Here is a 16,434-nt window from a genome sequence, read left to right as displayed (position 1 = left end):
CAGGGACGCTGTGCGGTGTGGTTACTGGGGCCCAGGGAGCGAGAGGCCGTTGCTCTGCCCTCTTGAAACCTGGAGGCTCCTCGACCTGCTTAGGGCTGACAGCCTCCGGAAACAAGACGGGAAGCAAGAAGGCCACCCGCCTCTCGCTGTCTCGGTGCCTCCCTGCACCCATCCCGTTTGAAGGCCACCGTGGGCCCTTTGCCACCTCCCGGGCACGGCCAGCTGCAGGGGGAGGCTGGGACCTGCGGTCTCCAGCCCCTTTCTCTTCCGGACAGTGAGGTGACGTTCACGTATCGCTGTCCGTCATCTTAAAGCGGACAATTCAGTGCTATTTAATACGTGCGCCACCACCCCTGTCTAGTTCCGGAACATCTCCATACCCCCGAAGGGCAACCCCATCCAGTCACTGCCCCGCCCCCAGACACTCGACACCACCTGCTTTCTGTCTCTCTGGATTTGCCCGCTCCGGACGTTTCATAGAGAATCTGAGACGTGGCCTCTTGGGTCTGACTTCTTTTGCTCAGTACAGCGTTGCCGGGGTTCAGCCACACGGTGGCGCACCGGAACTTCTTTCTTTCTTTTTTTTTTTTTTTTTATGGCCAAATAATGTTCCACGGCACGGACCGACCACATTTGGCTCATCCGTTCATCCGTCAGCGGACAGTGGGGCTGTTCCCCCACTTTGGCTCTCGCGACAGCGGTCCTGCCGTGAACGTACAAGCAGTTGTTTGAGCGCCCGCTTCTGGGTCTTTGGGAACACGACTAGTAGGGGTGCAGTTGCCGGGTCCTGGGCAACCCTCTACTTAACCTTCCCAGGCCAGTGCTCTGTGTTTTGAGCCAGGGGGATGAGGTGGGTGGGAGTGAGCAGATTCGTTAGTTAATGACTTTGGTTGGAGAGACAGCAGAGAAACCTCGTTTTGTCGTTAGGGAGTCCCCTCACGTGCTAGCCGGGCTCCCGGGCAGTGGGTGGGGACTCCCAAGTCCCCTTGGGGAACTGAGAGGGGCTTCCGCACGAGGCCGAGAGACTGCCCGTGTCCTACCTGCACGTGGTCACAGCGGCGCCGTCCAAAGGCCGAGACACGTACGCCTAAGACGTGGCCTGAGGTGGACGCAGACAGGCACCGTGAGCGTCTCGTTAGCAGCACTTTGGCGGAGACGCCACCTCGTCCCCGCACGTGTGGCCTCGCGTCTTATGGTCAGTTCGGGAAAAACGCCAAGGATGTAACGGCGGGCGTGACCCTCCGATGGGATGAAAATGGCGAAGGGCAGCCAGGGAAGCAGTTTCTGGGGCGCAGCTCTGGCCCAGCCCTGAGGCTGAGAACAGAAGAAACCTGTGTGGTGGGAAAGAGAGAGCAGGCAGGAAACGGGACACGATGCCCCCACAAGGCCGCGGGCCCTGGTCGCCAGAGTTGCTTCTCAGCCTGGGGGGGCGCGTTCCTCTCCTGGCCCTAGATGCCGCCCCCCCCCCCCCCCCCCAGTTCTAGGCCTGTCTTATCTCAGCTCCTTGTCTCTTCTCTCAGGTGTAACAACCGCACCCAGTGCGTGGTGGTTGCCGGCTCTGACGCCTTTCCCGACCCCTGTCCTGGGACCTACAAGTACCTGGAGGTGCAGTACGACTGTGTCCCCTACAGTGAGTCATCTTGTTCCTTGTGCGGACACGGGCCCTTCCCCCTCCCAGAAGCAAGCGAGGAGGAGACACCTTGACTCTCTCTCTCTCACACACACACACACACACACACACACACACACACACGCACGCACAGGGCCAAGTCGGGACCAGGTACTTGGGGGACAGCCGGCCTGCTCCCTCCCTCACACATTTTCTTCTCCCAGCCCCTCTGTCCACACTCGGAACCTGCCCCCCCCCCCCCCCCCCCCCCCCCCCCGCTCACAGACTTTGTCCCCATCCCCAGGGCACCTTCCCCACCTCTTGTTACTCTGGCCCATTAGCCCTGCTCCTGCACGTGCCCCTTGCTCACTTAACACTTCAAGGCCAGAACTCTGGTCGGTGCACTTGTCAGTCTCCTGTTCCCTGGGCCTGGGCCTTGCTGCCCTCCAGCCTCTCTGCCTCCTTCCCCTCTCACATCTCTTCCTCTCCTGACCCCACCTTACACGCCTGCTCTTCCCTCTCACTCACTCCATCTCCTTTCTCAACTCCCTCTCCTCTTTCTCGTCGCCCTCACTTCTCACATACTCCTAGTCCTGCCCCTTCCCAGTCCTGGAAGCTGGACTCCAAACCCACAGAGAGGCAGGCCACCGTCTGAGGCCTGGCGGCAGATCTGGTTCGAAGGACTAGGGGCATCTTCCTCAGCTACTATCTCTTGGTTAGTTTGCCCATTACCATGGTAGCACTTCCTGTCTGCAAGGGAAGTGCTGCCATGTTGGACTAGAGTGCCCCACCCCCCCCCCCCAGGAAGCCTGAGGAGGGTGATCTGGGGAGCCAGGGGCCTGGCTTTCTTGCCTCTGGCCAAAGGGAGCAAACAAAGACAGGGTCTCTCCTCCTCAGCGCTCTGCTCTTAACATGGCCCTTCTTTCCTGCCCTCACTCTCCCTTCCCTTCTCCCCATCATCCATTCCCCTCCTCTCCCTGCCAGCTTCATGTAGCCAACCTGGAGGTAGGGCCTCCGGGCAGATGGGGGAGGAGGCAGGGCCACCAGAGTGTCAGAGAGTGGGGGGCAGGGGCAGGGGAGCAGGAGGCCCTGTGACTCTCCCTCCTCTGCCCTCCCACCCCAGCCGTCCCCCTCAACCTTTGATTTCTCCTCGCAGGTGATGGCGTACAGGCCGGGGGAAACAGGATCACCTATGTGCTTCCATAACCTTCTTTTACTCCTCACCCTTTCCTTTCAGCAACGGAGGCCTCCAGCCGCCACCTGAGGGGGACGCCCATCTGATCTTTGAAGCCTCCCCACAGCACTGGGGACACTGCCCATCCACCCCCGTGGCTGGGGCATCAGGGAAGGAAGGCGGGAGGCTGGGAGCATTGCACAGCAGGGAAATCAGGCTGGGTTTGCGGCTCAGCCTGGTTCTTGGATTTTCTGACTCTGAAACTTGAGCACATGACTTAACTTCTCTGAGCTGCGGCCAAAGGAGGCGAGAGTCCAGGAGACGGTGTGTGTGAAACGCCTGACCTGAGGCTGGCCGCAGAGCTGGCTCCCTGTGGCAGGTGCGGGTGTAAACTCCCCCAGGGCAGAGGCTTCGTCTTCATGCCCCAGCGCCCAGACCCGAGCCTGGTTCAGGATGTGCTCAGCAAGGGTTCGGGTGCCCTTCCGAGCCAGCTTAGCCTGCACCTTCATCTGTGATGGCGGGAGGGGCCCCTTCCCAGGGATGCGGCCAGCAGTAGACAGAATGTGGGTGAAGCGCCTCGTGCGCCCCGCACCATAGGTGTCAGAGAAACGGTGCCCGCTTCTGCCAGCTGCTCAGTGGCCTCAGTTGTGTCGTTTCACTTCACTGAGCCTCAGCTTCCCCATCCGCAGACAGGGCTCTTGAAAAACTACCTGGGAAGTTCCTAGCACAGCTCCTGGCACTTCGTCACTTACCAAGTGCTAGGTACTTGGTAGTCATTGCTTTTGTTGTGGCTACTTGTAGCGATTTTTACCAGTTAACATTACTGCCGTTGGTAATCAAAACCAAAAGTAATGACTAGTGACGAACACAACTCCTCCTGAGGTAGGTGAGATAAAGGGCAGGAAAAGAAGACCTTGATCCAAGTCGAGTCCAAAGCAAGTGGACGCCACGTGGGTGAAGAAGCAGGAAAAAAGTTACGCAGCACAGGGAGGAAAGAGGCCTACGGGCCTCCTGAAGCTGACCGCCCCCCGGCCCCCGAGGGTGGGCCAGGGGGCACGGCCCACAGAGACTGGATGGCCCAAGCATGGGCAGCTCCGGCCTGGGGGAGAGAGCTAGCCTGAGCCCCGGGGGAGGCAGGACGCGCAGTGAATGTGTCTGGGACACGTGGGGCCGTGTGTGCCCTCGACAGGCAGGACCCAGGGGTGTGGGGGTGTAGCTCCTGGTTCCAGAAGAAGTGGGGACTGCAGTTAACAAGGGTGAGGGTAGCTAGGCCAGAGAACAGGAAGGCGGGCACTCACTCGTCCCGCGATGTTCCTGTTCGCTGAGCACTTCCTGTGTGCCAGGCCCTGGATGAGGCGCTGGGAAGGAAGCCAAACACTCCCCTGTGGACTCCCTGCTTGTGCCTCTAGAGAGGCGGCAGGGGAGCAAGGCCCCGGCCAGAAGATCCTGAGGGGCCAGGGACACAGAGCCTGAAGGGGGAGCAGCCTGGGCAGCCATCTGGCCCTGGGCTTCAGAGGCTGGGGTGACCCCAGTGCTGGTGCGGGCGAGTCAGGGGTGGGTGTAGGGGCCACCGTGGGGAGGGGGCAGTGGGTGTGTGGGACTCCCCCCCCCCCACCACCACACACACACACAAACACACACACATCCAGACAGGCCCGACTAACGCTGGATTTGCCTTGCAGCTGAGCACATTCTAACCGTGCCCCTTCCTCCCCTAGGTGCGCCCGCCCACTGGGCAGCAGACAGGGGGCTCCTGGCTCCCGGGCCCCCAGGGGTGGGGGGGCTAGGCAGACAAACGGAGCCACAGGCTTGCCCCGGGGGAGCTGGGGAGCGTGGGAGCGTGTCTGTGCCCCCACCTGCTGTCTGTGATGTTCCCCCACCCCAGCCTCTTCCTTCTCTGCCTCTGTCTCCCCCACCCGGCTCTCCGAGGCCCAGGGGCTCTGCCTGTCTGCCTCTCCGTCACTCTGTGTTCCACTCTGCCGCCCTCTCTCTCTCTGTGTTGGCTTCTTCTGGGTTGCGAGGGCTTGGAGGAGCTCGGCTGGACTCTAGCACGGCCAGCACAGAAAGGGAAGGAGCTCAGCATGCTCTCTCAGCTGGGGGCACCCAGGCCCCTGGAGGCACTGAACCCCCTCCCCCTGGGCCCCTGGTTCTAGCTGGAGGGCAGCAGGCAGGGTGTGAGGGGACCCGTGTGGCTCTTCCCCACCCCCTCGCCCCTGGTGCTCCCCTAACCAGAGCCTACCTTCCAGCTGAAGCTACCCCCTCCCCAACCCCCACTGCACCGAGGGTGCTCCCACCCATCTGAGGGCTCCGTCCACCTGCCTGTTTGTACACACCCCCCCCCCCCGTGTCTCTCTTGGTCTCTGTCCTCGCGTGTCTCCCCCTCCCTGTGACTGTCTCCCCCGACACCCTCCCCAGAGGAAGGGACTTGGGGGCGGGGGCTGAGCTGATGCTACGTTTCGGGGTTGGGGAACCAGGATGAGGAAAGAAAGGAAAAGGGGGCATGTTGCCAGATAAGAAACGAAAGCAATTTAATCTTTTTTTTTTCTCTTTTTTTTCTTGCACATTTTTTTTCAATTTGTTTTCTCTCTCTCTTCCGATGCTTAAAGTAGAAGTGGAGCAGAAAGGTAAACGCACTGTTACCAATGCTAACCCCTAACTCACACTTTGTTCTTACCTGTACCATACTTATGTGACCCGCCCTCCCCTCTTGGCCCCTTCTTCTCCCCACCCCCCACCCCGGGTGTCCTCCCGGTGGGGCCAGCCCTGGTGCCGCCACGGGCGACTCCACCCTCCAGACACCCGAGGAAGCTCCTCTCTGAGCACGGGCAGGACCTTCTGTCTCTCTCTCTCTCTCTCTCTCTCTCTGCCTCTTTTTCTCTCTCTCGGTCTCTCCCTGTCCCTCCTCCCTCGTCCCAGCCCTTCAGGGGGGACCTGGCCTTCTCTCACACTTCTTTTGCCTCCTTCAGGAGACGTGCGTAAGCATCCAGGGCGGGAGGGGAGGGAGGGACCCCCTTGTCTGGCTCCCAGCTGGGGGCAGAGTGCACCGGGTCTCTCTCCTTTTCTTCCTGCCCCAACTTTTGTAACACGTGTCTGGCTCAGGGGAGGCGGGATGGAGGGGACACCTTTGTTTTCCTTTGGGGGAGCAGATTCCTTCTATCTCTCGGGCTCCTGGTGGCATAAGTTCCTTCTGGTTTGGCGTTTCCAAGGCCCAGAGCTGTTTTGGAGCACGGAGCACCAGTTTCCCCCACCCCCAACCCCCATCCTTGACCAGCCGGGGGCCCAGCCCTGGGGAGGGATGTCAGCTGTCCCAAGCCTTGGGAGGGCAGTCTGCCAAATTGGGGGGGAAGGGGTGGGGGTGGGCCTCGCTGTGGGGGGGAGCGCGGGGTGGGGGAACGTTTTCTCTGGTTCTGAAACACTTGCAAAGCTGCAGTCAGGGTTTCTTCTGGGCTGTTTTGGTTAGAGGACCAGGGAGAGGGGGGTTGGGGGAGGTACATGCCTGGTCTGGGGACTTCCGTGAGCACCGTAATTTCTTGCAGGGTTAACCTTCAGCAGGGGAAGGGGAAAACTCCAAGGTGGGGTGGAGCTCTCTGGCCTTTGGTGTTGGGGGGGGGGGGGCGGGGGGGCACACTGCCGCGGAAGAACTTCGAGGGTGGGTGGGATATTGGAGATGGCCCAGCGCTCCCCTGAATTTGGGGGGAAATGACAGCTTTGAGGTTGGCTGCGGGCGAGCCATCCTTTCAGGGTCGTTTTTTGCCTTGAAATTACGGTGGTCTGTGGAGCATCCCTTTGAGGAAGGTGGGGCGGGGTCCCTCCGAGCTGCTCCCCTCCCCCTGCCCTCCCCCACCTCAGAGAGGCCTGGGTAGCCAGCCCAGGCCCCCGACCCTCACTGCCCCGCCACTCTCTCCCTCTCTCTCCCTGAGACACTCTTCTTACAGGCCCGGTGGTGGTTTGGACCCTGCAGCCCTGGATCTTTTCTCTTCGAGGAGGGGGGTGGGGAGGGGGGGGCGGGGGGGGAGGGGGGAGGGAAGAGGAGGTGTTGGGAGCTTGGTGCTGGGGAGGGTCCTTGCTGTCAAAGGCCCCAGGCAGACCCTTCCTCATCTTCTCCCCCTTCCCCGGGGTAACCTCTAACCACGTTTTCCTCCTCCACACCCTTCTGACCAGGTCAGGCTCTGAGGCCTCCCACCGCCCCCCCCCCCACACACAGACACATCTGCTCAGGGGCCACAGAGCTGGCAGGGGTCCTGGCTTGGGGAGAGGGGAGACCTGGGCACAGAGGAAAAAGCTGGAGGCCAGGTGTGCGGGACACAGGGCGCAGGCCAACCCCTCAGGGCACTGGGGACAAGGAGATGGTGGAGCCCTAGGGCGCAAGCCAGGATCCCTCTGGTCCCTGCTGACGTCTGTGTCCCAGGCTCCCCTCCCCCTCCTAAAACAGGGTGTGCTCCTGGCTGCTTTGTGCCCGGGGACCCTCGGGCCAAGCCGTCCCTGATGCTGTGAAGGGAGGGCTGGACATCCCCCCACCCAAGCCTGGTGAAGAGGCTGGACGTGGGGGAGTGAGGAGTGGTGCCTGTCCAAGACCCTCTTGCCACTGGGGCTGCCCCCCAAGCCCGCACCAGGTCCCAGCCCTCCCTTTTCCCCCTGGGGCCAGCTGCTTTGGTGACAGGCCAAGCAGGAGCAGAGAATTCACTGCAAACCCTCACCCTGGCCTGTGTGTGGGTTCGGCCAGCAGGGAGGTGAGAGGGAGGCCCGGCCATCCTGGAGGGAGGGGCGTCTGGACATCCCCACTCCTGAGTCCAGACCCCTACCGGGTCGGTGAGGGGAGGCTAGGAGTAGGTGGCACCGGGGTGTGACGGGGCAAGGGTGGGCAGGCCAGCGGCGGCCAACGAGATGCAGTTGAGGTTTTCCTCCTTTTCAGGGAATGGGGGGGTGGGGCGGGGCCCCCCACCTTTCTGACATCAGCGGTGCCTTGGTCCCTCCTCCCGAGCCGGGGATGGTCGCAGGTAAATCGGGGTCCGGGGCAGGGGAGGGGGCGGGCCGGCTGGGGCGGGCTGGGTCTTTATCCTAGCTCCTGGTTCCCTCCCTTGCCCCCTCTGAGCTGGACCTGGGACTGCCCCCCCGAGGGACCCTCAGTCGGGCCTGGGCCTTGGAGTGAATTCTCTGCTCACCCCTCTCTCCTCGCCAGCACTAACCCTTTCTTCCCAGGTGGTCTCCAGCGTGCCTCCCTTGGAGCCAGGACCTCGCCGAGGCCCCCCCACCTTGTCTCTCTTCCCTCCACGCAGCTCTCCTTTCCCCTCCCCAACTCTCCCGGGAAGCCCCCTCCTTTCCCATGTCCCCCAACCTCCCCCACCCCCGTGCACCAGTGTCAGTGTCTGCTGCTGAACAAACCCCATGAGAGACCTTGCCGGCTGGGGGCAGGGCGGGGCACCATCAGGGAGGGGCTGGATTTTTCCAAAAACCCTTCCTCACCTGCTGATTTCGTGGGTACTGGGTGGGGGGGTGGGGGCACAGGCTGCATCGGGAACCCTGGGTGCCTCCTCCACCCTGGAATAGGGGGGCACTCCTGACACCCACTGTGGGTACGGAAACATCACTCTACCTTGCAATTTTTGCGGGGGGTTGGGGGGAGAGGGGAGAAAGAGTTTAAAAAAAAAAAAAATCTGTCCTGGTGTGGTTGGGGAAGGATGGGACCCTCGACCCATAGCTCTTCCGTAGGGGGCTGTGACGATGGTAAAGGAGCAGGGCACTGAGTCCCTGGAGCCTCAAAGCCACCAGTGGCTGCAGTGAGGAGATCTTTCCGCCCCCACTTAAGGCACACGAAGACGACTCTGGAAGGGCTCTTGCCAAACCCTTTATCCCCAGCCTGTGGGGTCTCTAGCAGCCAGGGAAGGAGAGGGGTACCACCACCCCACACACTAACCCTGCTCTTAATGGCCTCCAGGGTTGACCTCTCCAGGGAGAGGGGCAGCTGGGCAGGGCAGGGGTCCCAGCCCGGAAACCCCCTTCCCGTCACCAGCCCTACCAAGCAACCGTGACTGCAGCAGCAGGAGGGGACAGCCTGGCTACCCCAGGCCGCGTGACCAACTTGCCTCTCTCTCTCCCCCTCCCTCGCCTCTGCGCCTCCTCTCCCCATGTCTTCCCCGCCCTCCCATCCGCCCGGCCCAGTCTTCGTGTGCCCAGGGACCCTGCAGAAGGTGTTGGAGCCCACCTCCACGCACGAGTCGGAACACCAGTCTGGCGCCTGGTGCAAGGACCCGCTGCAGGCGGGCGACCGTATCTACGTCATGCCCTGGATCCCCTACCGCACGGACACGCTGACCGAGTACGCCTCGTGGGAGGACTACGTGGCCGCGCGCCACACCACCACCTACCGCCTGCCCAACCGCGTGGACGGCACGGGCTTCGTGGTCTATGACGGCGCCGTCTTCTACAACAAGGAGCGCACGCGCAACATCGTCAAGTACGACCTGCGCACGCGCATCAAGAGCGGGGAGACGGTCATCAACACGGCCAACTACCACGACACCTCGCCCTACCGCTGGGGGGGCAAGACCGACATCGACCTAGCTGTGGACGAGAACGGGCTGTGGGTCATTTACGCCACCGAGGGCAACAACGGGCGCCTGGTGGTGAGCCAGCTTAACCCCTACACGCTGCGTTTCGAGGGCACGTGGGAGACCGGCTACGACAAGCGCTCGGCGTCCAACGCCTTCATGGTGTGCGGGGTCCTGTACGTGCTGCGCTCCGTGTACGTGGACGACGACAGCGAGGCGGCGGGCAACCGCGTGGACTACGCCTTCAACACCAACGCCAACCGCGAGGAGCCCGTGAGCCTGGCCTTCCCCAACCCCTACCAGTTCGTCTCCTCCGTGGACTACAACCCTCGCGACAACCAGCTTTACGTCTGGAACAACTATTTTGTGGTGCGCTACAGCCTGGAGTTCGGGCCGCCCGACCCCAGTGCGGGTAGGCTTGGCTGCCCTGGGCTCTGCCTCCTTGGTTGCTTGGCGTGGGGTGGGGGTATACTGCGTGCTGAGAGCGGGGAGGTCAACGACAAATAGCACGGGACAGAGGCTGGTCTCAGCCTCTCAGTTCGTCGTCATGGCTTATGGGGCGGGGATCGTTCCTGCCTTTTACGTAAGGTGCAGAGACTGAAGCACTGGGAGGGCAGTAGGGGCGTGCTTACTTCTCTGCCGGTCTATATCCAGGGCTCTGCGCTCCTAACCACTAAGTCACCCCCCGCCTGGCCCAGGGGCCTGGGCACTTTGGGCCCAAAATCTTGGGTGAAAGCCTGGGGTCAGTAAAGATGCCAGGACTGAGTGTCCCTGGGCAGTCTCATTTTGCTCTCTCAGCTGCCCTCAGCCAGCTCTGAGCAGCCGCAGGGAGCCCCATCTAATCCAACCTCATTGGCAAAATGGGGATCTGAGGCCTCCACCGGGATTCGGCCAGGTCACAGAGGCCGGAGAGTGGAACGGGGATGGCAGGTGCCTGTGTTGTGACATCCTCTTCCTGGCCTGCGCTCTCTGGTTGCTCTCATACCTCAGGGTACACTCAAGTGGATTTTTACTGCCTTTTGATGTTTCTGGTGGTCTTGGGGGTAGAGAGAGGCCAGGGGAAATCTCCCAGACCCAGGGGGGACCAGGACATCCTCCCACTTTAGGGAACATGCTAGAATGCCAGAGACCCCGTGCCTGGGCACACCACGGCAGGACTCCGGGCACAGGGGTGACTCTGCCTTGGATACCCTCTTCGCTTCCAGGCCCAGCCACTTCCCCACCTGTCAGCACGACCACCACAGCCCGACCCACACCCCTCACCAGCACGGCCTCGCCCGCAGCCACCACCCCGCTCCGCCGGGTGCCCCTCACCACACACCCTGTGGGTGCCATCAACCAGCTGGGACCTGACCTGCCTCCAGCCACAGCCCCAGCTCCCAGCACCCGGCGGCCCCCAGCCCCCAACCTGCACGTGTCCCCAGAGCTCTTCTGTGAACCTAGAGAGGTGCGGCGGGTCCAGTGGCCGGCCACCCAGCAGGGCATGCTGGTGGAGAGGCCCTGCCCCAAGGGGACCCGAGGTGAGTACAGAGGCTGCGGCCGCCTCACTGTGGCTGGCCTGGGGAGTGGCCAGATCTGGTCTGGCCGGGGAAGGGGTCGGGAACGTGTCCGCCACTCAGCTTGGCCCAGGCACACTCCCTTGTTCACGTTCCACGCCCAAGCATGGGCTTTCTGAGGACAGGGGTCACGCCTGACCTCTGCAGCTGTGCTCTCAGGGCACAGGAGCAGCTCAGTGAGTCCCCCTGCCCTGTCCCCTCTTGCAGTGGCGGGCAGACCGTGAAGGGAGCCCACAGGAGGTGACTCGGGCCCTGGAGCAGCCAGTAGCAGCAGCACAGAGAGCAGCTCGAGTGCCCTGGGGCGGGGGGGGGGGGGGGGGGGCAGGACCCCGTGCTCCAAGTGGAGCGATCCAAGGGGAGGGTCTGAAGTGGCTTCAGGGAGAGGGAGGGCTTCCAAGATGGACTTTGCTAGAAAGTTCCATTTCTGGTGGGCAAAGATGGAAGGAGGAGGAACCAAGAGGGGGAGCTGAGAAGTGAGGGGTGGCTTACGTCACCTCAGAGTGATGTCTCTCTTGACTGTCCGGCCCTCTTCATGTCTGGTCTTCCGTGTTTCCTTCACCTACTTGTTCTCCTCTGTTATCTCTTTTCCCTGCTGTGGCCCCTTCTCCTCTCCTTCCCTGTGGCCCCCTTCTCTGTTCCTGTCTGTCCCTGCAGGAATTGCCTCCTTCCAGTGTCTACCAGCCCTGGGGCTCTGGAACCCCCGGGGCCCTGACCTCAGCAACTGCACCTCCCCCTGGGTCAACCAGGTGGCCCAGAAGGTACCAGCAGCAGCTGCCCCTTCCAGACTGGCACATTTGCTTGCACATTGGGCCCTGGGTGGCCGGGCACAAGGCGCACTGGGGGCAGTAGAGCAATTGGGGAGACAAATAGGCCGGCAGGTCTGGGAGCCAGGACTGTGTGGGGTCCCCTCCCTGGCCTATTGCGGGAACAGAGACGGATGGGGAGGGCAAAGAGGCCAGAGAGAGAGGGAGGAGAGGGGCCAAGCAGGCTGGGCATGTTAAAAGGGAACATGCGGGAAGCAGGATGGTCTCTGAGGTAGCCGGGGGCCCCTACTCCACCTCACACAGATCAAGAGTGGGGAGAATGCAGCCAACATTGCCAGTGAGCTAGCCCGTCACACCCGAGGCTCCATCTATGCGGGTGACGTGTCCTCCTCCGTGAAGCTGATGGAGCAGCTGCTGGATATTCTGGACGCCCAGCTGCAGGCCTTGCGGCCCATCGAGCGCGAGTCAGCTGGCAAGAACTACAACAAGGTGGGGCGTGGCAGTGGGGCCAACAGGGTGGGGCAGTGCCCTGAGGGTTCAAGAAGAGCCAGCCTGGTACCTCCACGCTGGACTGCCACCCATGGTGGTCAGAGAGGGCTGGTCCTAGGCATGTTGGATCTTCCTCTCAAGTTGCCCTGGGTGGTCCTTAGGGTTGGGGGTCCCTTAGGAATAGGTCTTGCTCGTGGCCCAGCCCTGGGTCGGTAACAGCTACGGAAGAGCAACCTATCTGGGGCCCGGACGTGTCAGCATGGGGGGCTGGGCGGGGGGCGGAGGGAAATGACAGCAACTCTCTCTCTTTTCCCAGATGCACAAGCGGGAGAGAACCTGCAAAGACTACATCAAGGTGAGGCCCAGAGGGCTCCTGCTGGCCAAGGCCGAGCAGCAGGGGAGGGAGAGCTGGCGAGACAGCCCTCATGGCTTCTGGGCACGCCCCAGGCAGCACTGGGGAGGGAGGCTGAGAAAAGGGATGCAGAGCCCAGCCCAAGGAACTGGAGGACGTGGGGGGAATCACAATGCCACCCCCTCACCTGTGTAGGCTGTGGTAGAGACTGTGGACAACCTGCTGCGGCCAGAGGCTCTGGAATCCTGGAAGGACATGAATGCTACGGAGCAGGTGCACACAGCCACCATGCTCTTGGATGTCCTGGAGGAGGGTGCCTTCCTGCTGGCCGACAATGTCAGGGAGCCCGCCCGCTTCCTGGCTGCCAAGCAGAATGTGGGTGAGTGCTGCGGTCATGACCAGGGCAAGTTCAAGTGCAAATCTCGAACTGTGAGGGCTGCAGCCCAGAGACCACGGGGGATGCCCTGGCCTTGGGCCTCTTGCCATAGCTGGGCCTCTGGACTGGGGACAGACCGCAACCACATCTGTCCTGCCGTCCCCTGTCCCCACAGTCCTGGAGGTGACAGTCCTCAACACCGAGGGCCAAGTGCAGGAGCTGGTGTTCCCCCAGGAGTACCCAAGCGAGAACTCCATCCAGCTGTCCGCCAATACCATCAAGCAGAACAGCCGCAACGGTCAGTGCCCAAACCCTGGGCTGGCATCCCTGCTTCACTGGCAAAAAACATCAGTTCTTAAATTTTAGTGGTTTTGAAGAATCCGAGAAAAGGGTGGGACCCACCACACACAAGACTGTCCTATATTCAAGCTAGCATAATATTTCAGGGGATTCGTGGAGTCCTCCCTCCCGCCCCCCCCCCCCACCCCACCCAAAGCCCCACAGCACAGGAACTTTGCCGGGCTCACTCCTGTGTAAAAGCAGTCTACTCTCATAGCTCAGGGAGGTCTGTCCCATTTGAGACTAAGGCTCAGAGAATGGGGATTTCCTCAAGGTAACACAGCAAATGAGGTGGGGCTGGGGACACGGCCCTGTCATTTGGAACCGTTTACAACTAACTGAACAATGGTACACAGAAGGGCTCCCCAAGCCCCCCTCACCTGGGCCACAGCCTGGCTCTGGAGGTCCTGCTGGCCGGTGTGGCTTGGGGCGGGGGGGGGGGGCTGCTGGCCGAGGACTGATGGCTCGCCCTGCCACGCCCATCGTCCCCAGGTGTAGTCAAAGTCGTTTTCATCCTCTACAACAACCTGGGTCTCTTCCTGTCCACCGAGAACGCCACAGTGAAGCTGGCAGGTGAAGCAGGCACAGGTGGCCCAGGCGGCGCCTCCCTGGTGGTGAATTCGCAGGTCATCGCGGCGTCCATCAACAAGGAGTCCAGTCGAGTCTTTCTCATGGACCCTGTCATCTTCACCGTGGCCCACCTGGAGGTGAGCTGAGGCATCCCCCTCCCTCTGTGGGGGTCCCACCACCTTCCATGTTCCCAGCCTGCATATTCTCCCCACTACGTGTTCACCCACCCCAAGAACAAGTTACGATCCCTTTCTGGGACGCCGGTCCCCCGGCCTCCATCTCAACAGCTTGGGCCATTTGTCCCCGGAGACCCCAGACTGTCACCTGGAGCCCCGGCCCCTTTTCTCATGCTTGTCACCATCCCGGGAGCTGGGTGTGGGGGCTGGAACGGGACTCCCTGGACCTGACTTCCCGGCCGCCACCACACGACAGGCCAAGAACCACTTCAATGCTAACTGCTCCTTCTGGAACTACTCGGAGCGTTCCATGCTGGGCTACTGGTCAACCCAGGGCTGCCGCCTGGTGGAGTCCAACAAGACCCACACCACGTGTGCCTGCAGCCACCTCACCAACTTCGCCGTGCTGATGGCCCACCACGAGATCGTAAGCTGGCTGGCGCTCCGCTCCTCTGGGCAGGCCCACCTGCTCTCCTGGCCTTGCATGGCAGAGAGAGCACTGCATGGACAGTGCAGGGAAGGCCAGCCTCGTGGGCATGTGGGCAGGAGGGGGGCCACCAGTCTTGCCTGGGGCATGAGGCCGTATGTCTGGTTCTTTCTGGTCACGGTCCCACCTTCTCCCTTCTCTGGAGAAGCAAGTCGGTGTCACCTTCGTCATCTCTCCACAAGCCTTCCAGAGCATGAGGAAGTGAGCGTGCCAGCCGCAGAAGGGTGGGGGCCGGCGAGCCGGCCAGGGGGCAGAAGGCCAGACGGGCAGCACTGGTGGTGCCCGTGACCTATGGCCTTGCTCGCCACTAGTACCTGGCTGAGCCCAGAGCGAGCCTGGCTACACAAAGGCCACAGGTGCTGAGTGCCCCCCCCCCCCAATCCCCCAGTACCAGGGCCGCATCAATGAGCTGCTGTTGTCGGTCATCACCTGGGTGGGCATCGTGATCTCCCTCGTCTGCCTGGCCATCTGTATCTCTACCTTCTGCTTCTTGCGGGGGCTGCAGACCGACCGCAACACCATCCACAAGAACCTGTGCATCAACCTCTTCCTGGCTGAGCTGCTCTTCCTGGTCGGGATCGACAAGACTCAGTATGAGGTGGGCTGGGGCTCAGGGACAGAGGCGGGCGGGAGGAGAGGCGGCGCCGGCCCGGGTGGCTCCTCACCTGTGGTCCCCGTCCCCGCTGCCCCCAGATCGCCTGCCCCATCTTCGCGGGCTTGCTGCACTACTTCTTCCTGGCCGCCTTCTCCTGGCTGTGCCTGGAGGGTGTGCACCTCTATCTGCTGCTGGTGGAAGTGTTTGAGAGCGAGTACTCCCGCACCAAGTACTACTACTTGGGGGGCTACTGCTTCCCGGCACTGGTGGTGGGCATCGCGGCTGCCATCGACTACCGCAGCTATGGCACCGAGAAGGCGTGAGTGTTCCTCCTCCCACCCCCCACCCCCCCAAGTCTTTCCTCCTGCCTGGCTCTCTGCTCAGCAGTACCTCTTAGGCCAGGACCCTCAGGGCACTGGCCTCCCTCCTCCTGAGATCTAAGGCCACAGCAGAGTCCCTGGGGACTAGGATTGGGGAGGGGGGGAGGGCTTTCCCGCCTCTTGTCTACCCCAGCCCCACTTCCTTTATAGCTGCTGGCTCCGAGTGGACAATTATTTCATCTGGAGCTTCATCGGGCCAGTCTCCTTTGTTATCGTGGTAAGTAGGAAGGTGGTACCCGCCAGTACCACGTCTCTGTTCTTCATGCAAGCTAGCCTTGACCCCTGAGCACCCCCCACTCCCCCCGAGCCTTGAGAGGGCTGGTTTGACCACCATCGAAACCGAGCAGCCAACCAAGAGGACAAGAGCATAGCAGGTCCGTAAAGCTCCAGCACCGAGGCCCATCCATCCAGGCACTGTGATTTGAGCCCCTGCCTGTGTCAGGTGTGGGCCCTGTCCTCCCAGCAGCAGGAGCCACATTAACAGTTGTTACCGGTCAGCAGACACCTGAGCACAGGTACATTGGCAGAGGCAGCCCTGAAGAAGGAGGGTTGAGACTAAGACTTGGCCAGGAGCTCACAATGGGAGGTGGAGGGACCCCCAGCCTGGCCAGTACCACGTGTAGCCTAGCCCCTCCCCTTGTCCCACCCCCAGGTGAACCTGGTGTTCCTCATGGTGACCCTGCACAAGATGATCCGGAGCTCATCTGTGCTCAAGCCCGACTCCAGTCGCCTCGACAACATTAAGTGAGCAACCCTTCTGCACACCCCTGCCCCTGAGGTCTCCATACTGGGCCTGGCCTCTCCCAGGGCTTCCTAAAACGTGGTGCTCTCACTCTCAGTACCACACGATGTGATTTTAAGGACAAATGTGGTGTTTTATTGTGCTTGTTATGTATCTACTTAATGAGTATTGGAAAATGCGGGATTTAACACATCTAACCTGTGCTCTTGGAGACATAGCTGGTTAGCGTAAGGCTAAGTGCAAAAGGTAAGTCCCCTTCAAGGAAACTTACAGAGAA

General features: G+C 61.7%; 1 protein-coding gene across 6 annotated transcripts in view; it reads left to right on the top strand.

Annotated features, from left to right (window-relative positions):
• ADGRL1 (adhesion G protein-coupled receptor L1) overlaps positions 1-16,434 on the top strand; it is a 42,770-nt gene that overhangs the window by 20,697 nt on the left and 5,639 nt on the right. Inside the window, exons 2-17 of one of the 6 annotated variants that reach the window (XM_045492235.1) lie at positions 1,521-1,630; positions 5,393-5,407; positions 7,696-7,780; positions 8,943-9,743; positions 10,537-10,851; positions 11,542-11,645; positions 11,955-12,140; positions 12,457-12,495; positions 12,688-12,871; positions 13,044-13,166; positions 13,700-13,914; positions 14,210-14,380; positions 14,829-15,038; positions 15,134-15,354; positions 15,566-15,632; positions 16,068-16,159. In XM_045492235.1, coding sequence (XP_045348191.1) covers positions 1,521-1,630; positions 5,393-5,407; positions 7,696-7,780; positions 8,943-9,743; positions 10,537-10,851; positions 11,542-11,645; positions 11,955-12,140; positions 12,457-12,495; positions 12,688-12,871; positions 13,044-13,166; positions 13,700-13,914; positions 14,210-14,380; positions 14,829-15,038; positions 15,134-15,354; positions 15,566-15,632; positions 16,068-16,159 — 2,938 coding nt within the window. The remainder of the gene's footprint in view (positions 1-1,520; positions 1,631-5,392; positions 5,408-7,695; positions 7,781-8,942; positions 9,744-10,536; positions 10,852-11,541; positions 11,646-11,954; positions 12,141-12,456; positions 12,496-12,687; positions 12,872-13,043; positions 13,167-13,699; positions 13,915-14,209; positions 14,381-14,828; positions 15,039-15,133; positions 15,355-15,565; positions 15,633-16,067; positions 16,160-16,434) is intronic. The other 5 variants (XM_045492234.1, XM_045492233.1, XM_045492236.1 and 2 more) reach the window with 5 other exon arrangements.

The sequence above is a fragment of the Leopardus geoffroyi genome, chromosome A2, assembly GCF_018350155.1.
Source record: "Leopardus geoffroyi isolate Oge1 chromosome A2, O.geoffroyi_Oge1_pat1.0, whole genome shotgun sequence".
In the NCBI taxonomy this organism is placed as follows: Eukaryota; Metazoa; Chordata; class Mammalia; order Carnivora; family Felidae; genus Leopardus; species Leopardus geoffroyi.
This window is presented reverse-complemented; position numbering and strand designations above follow the sequence as displayed.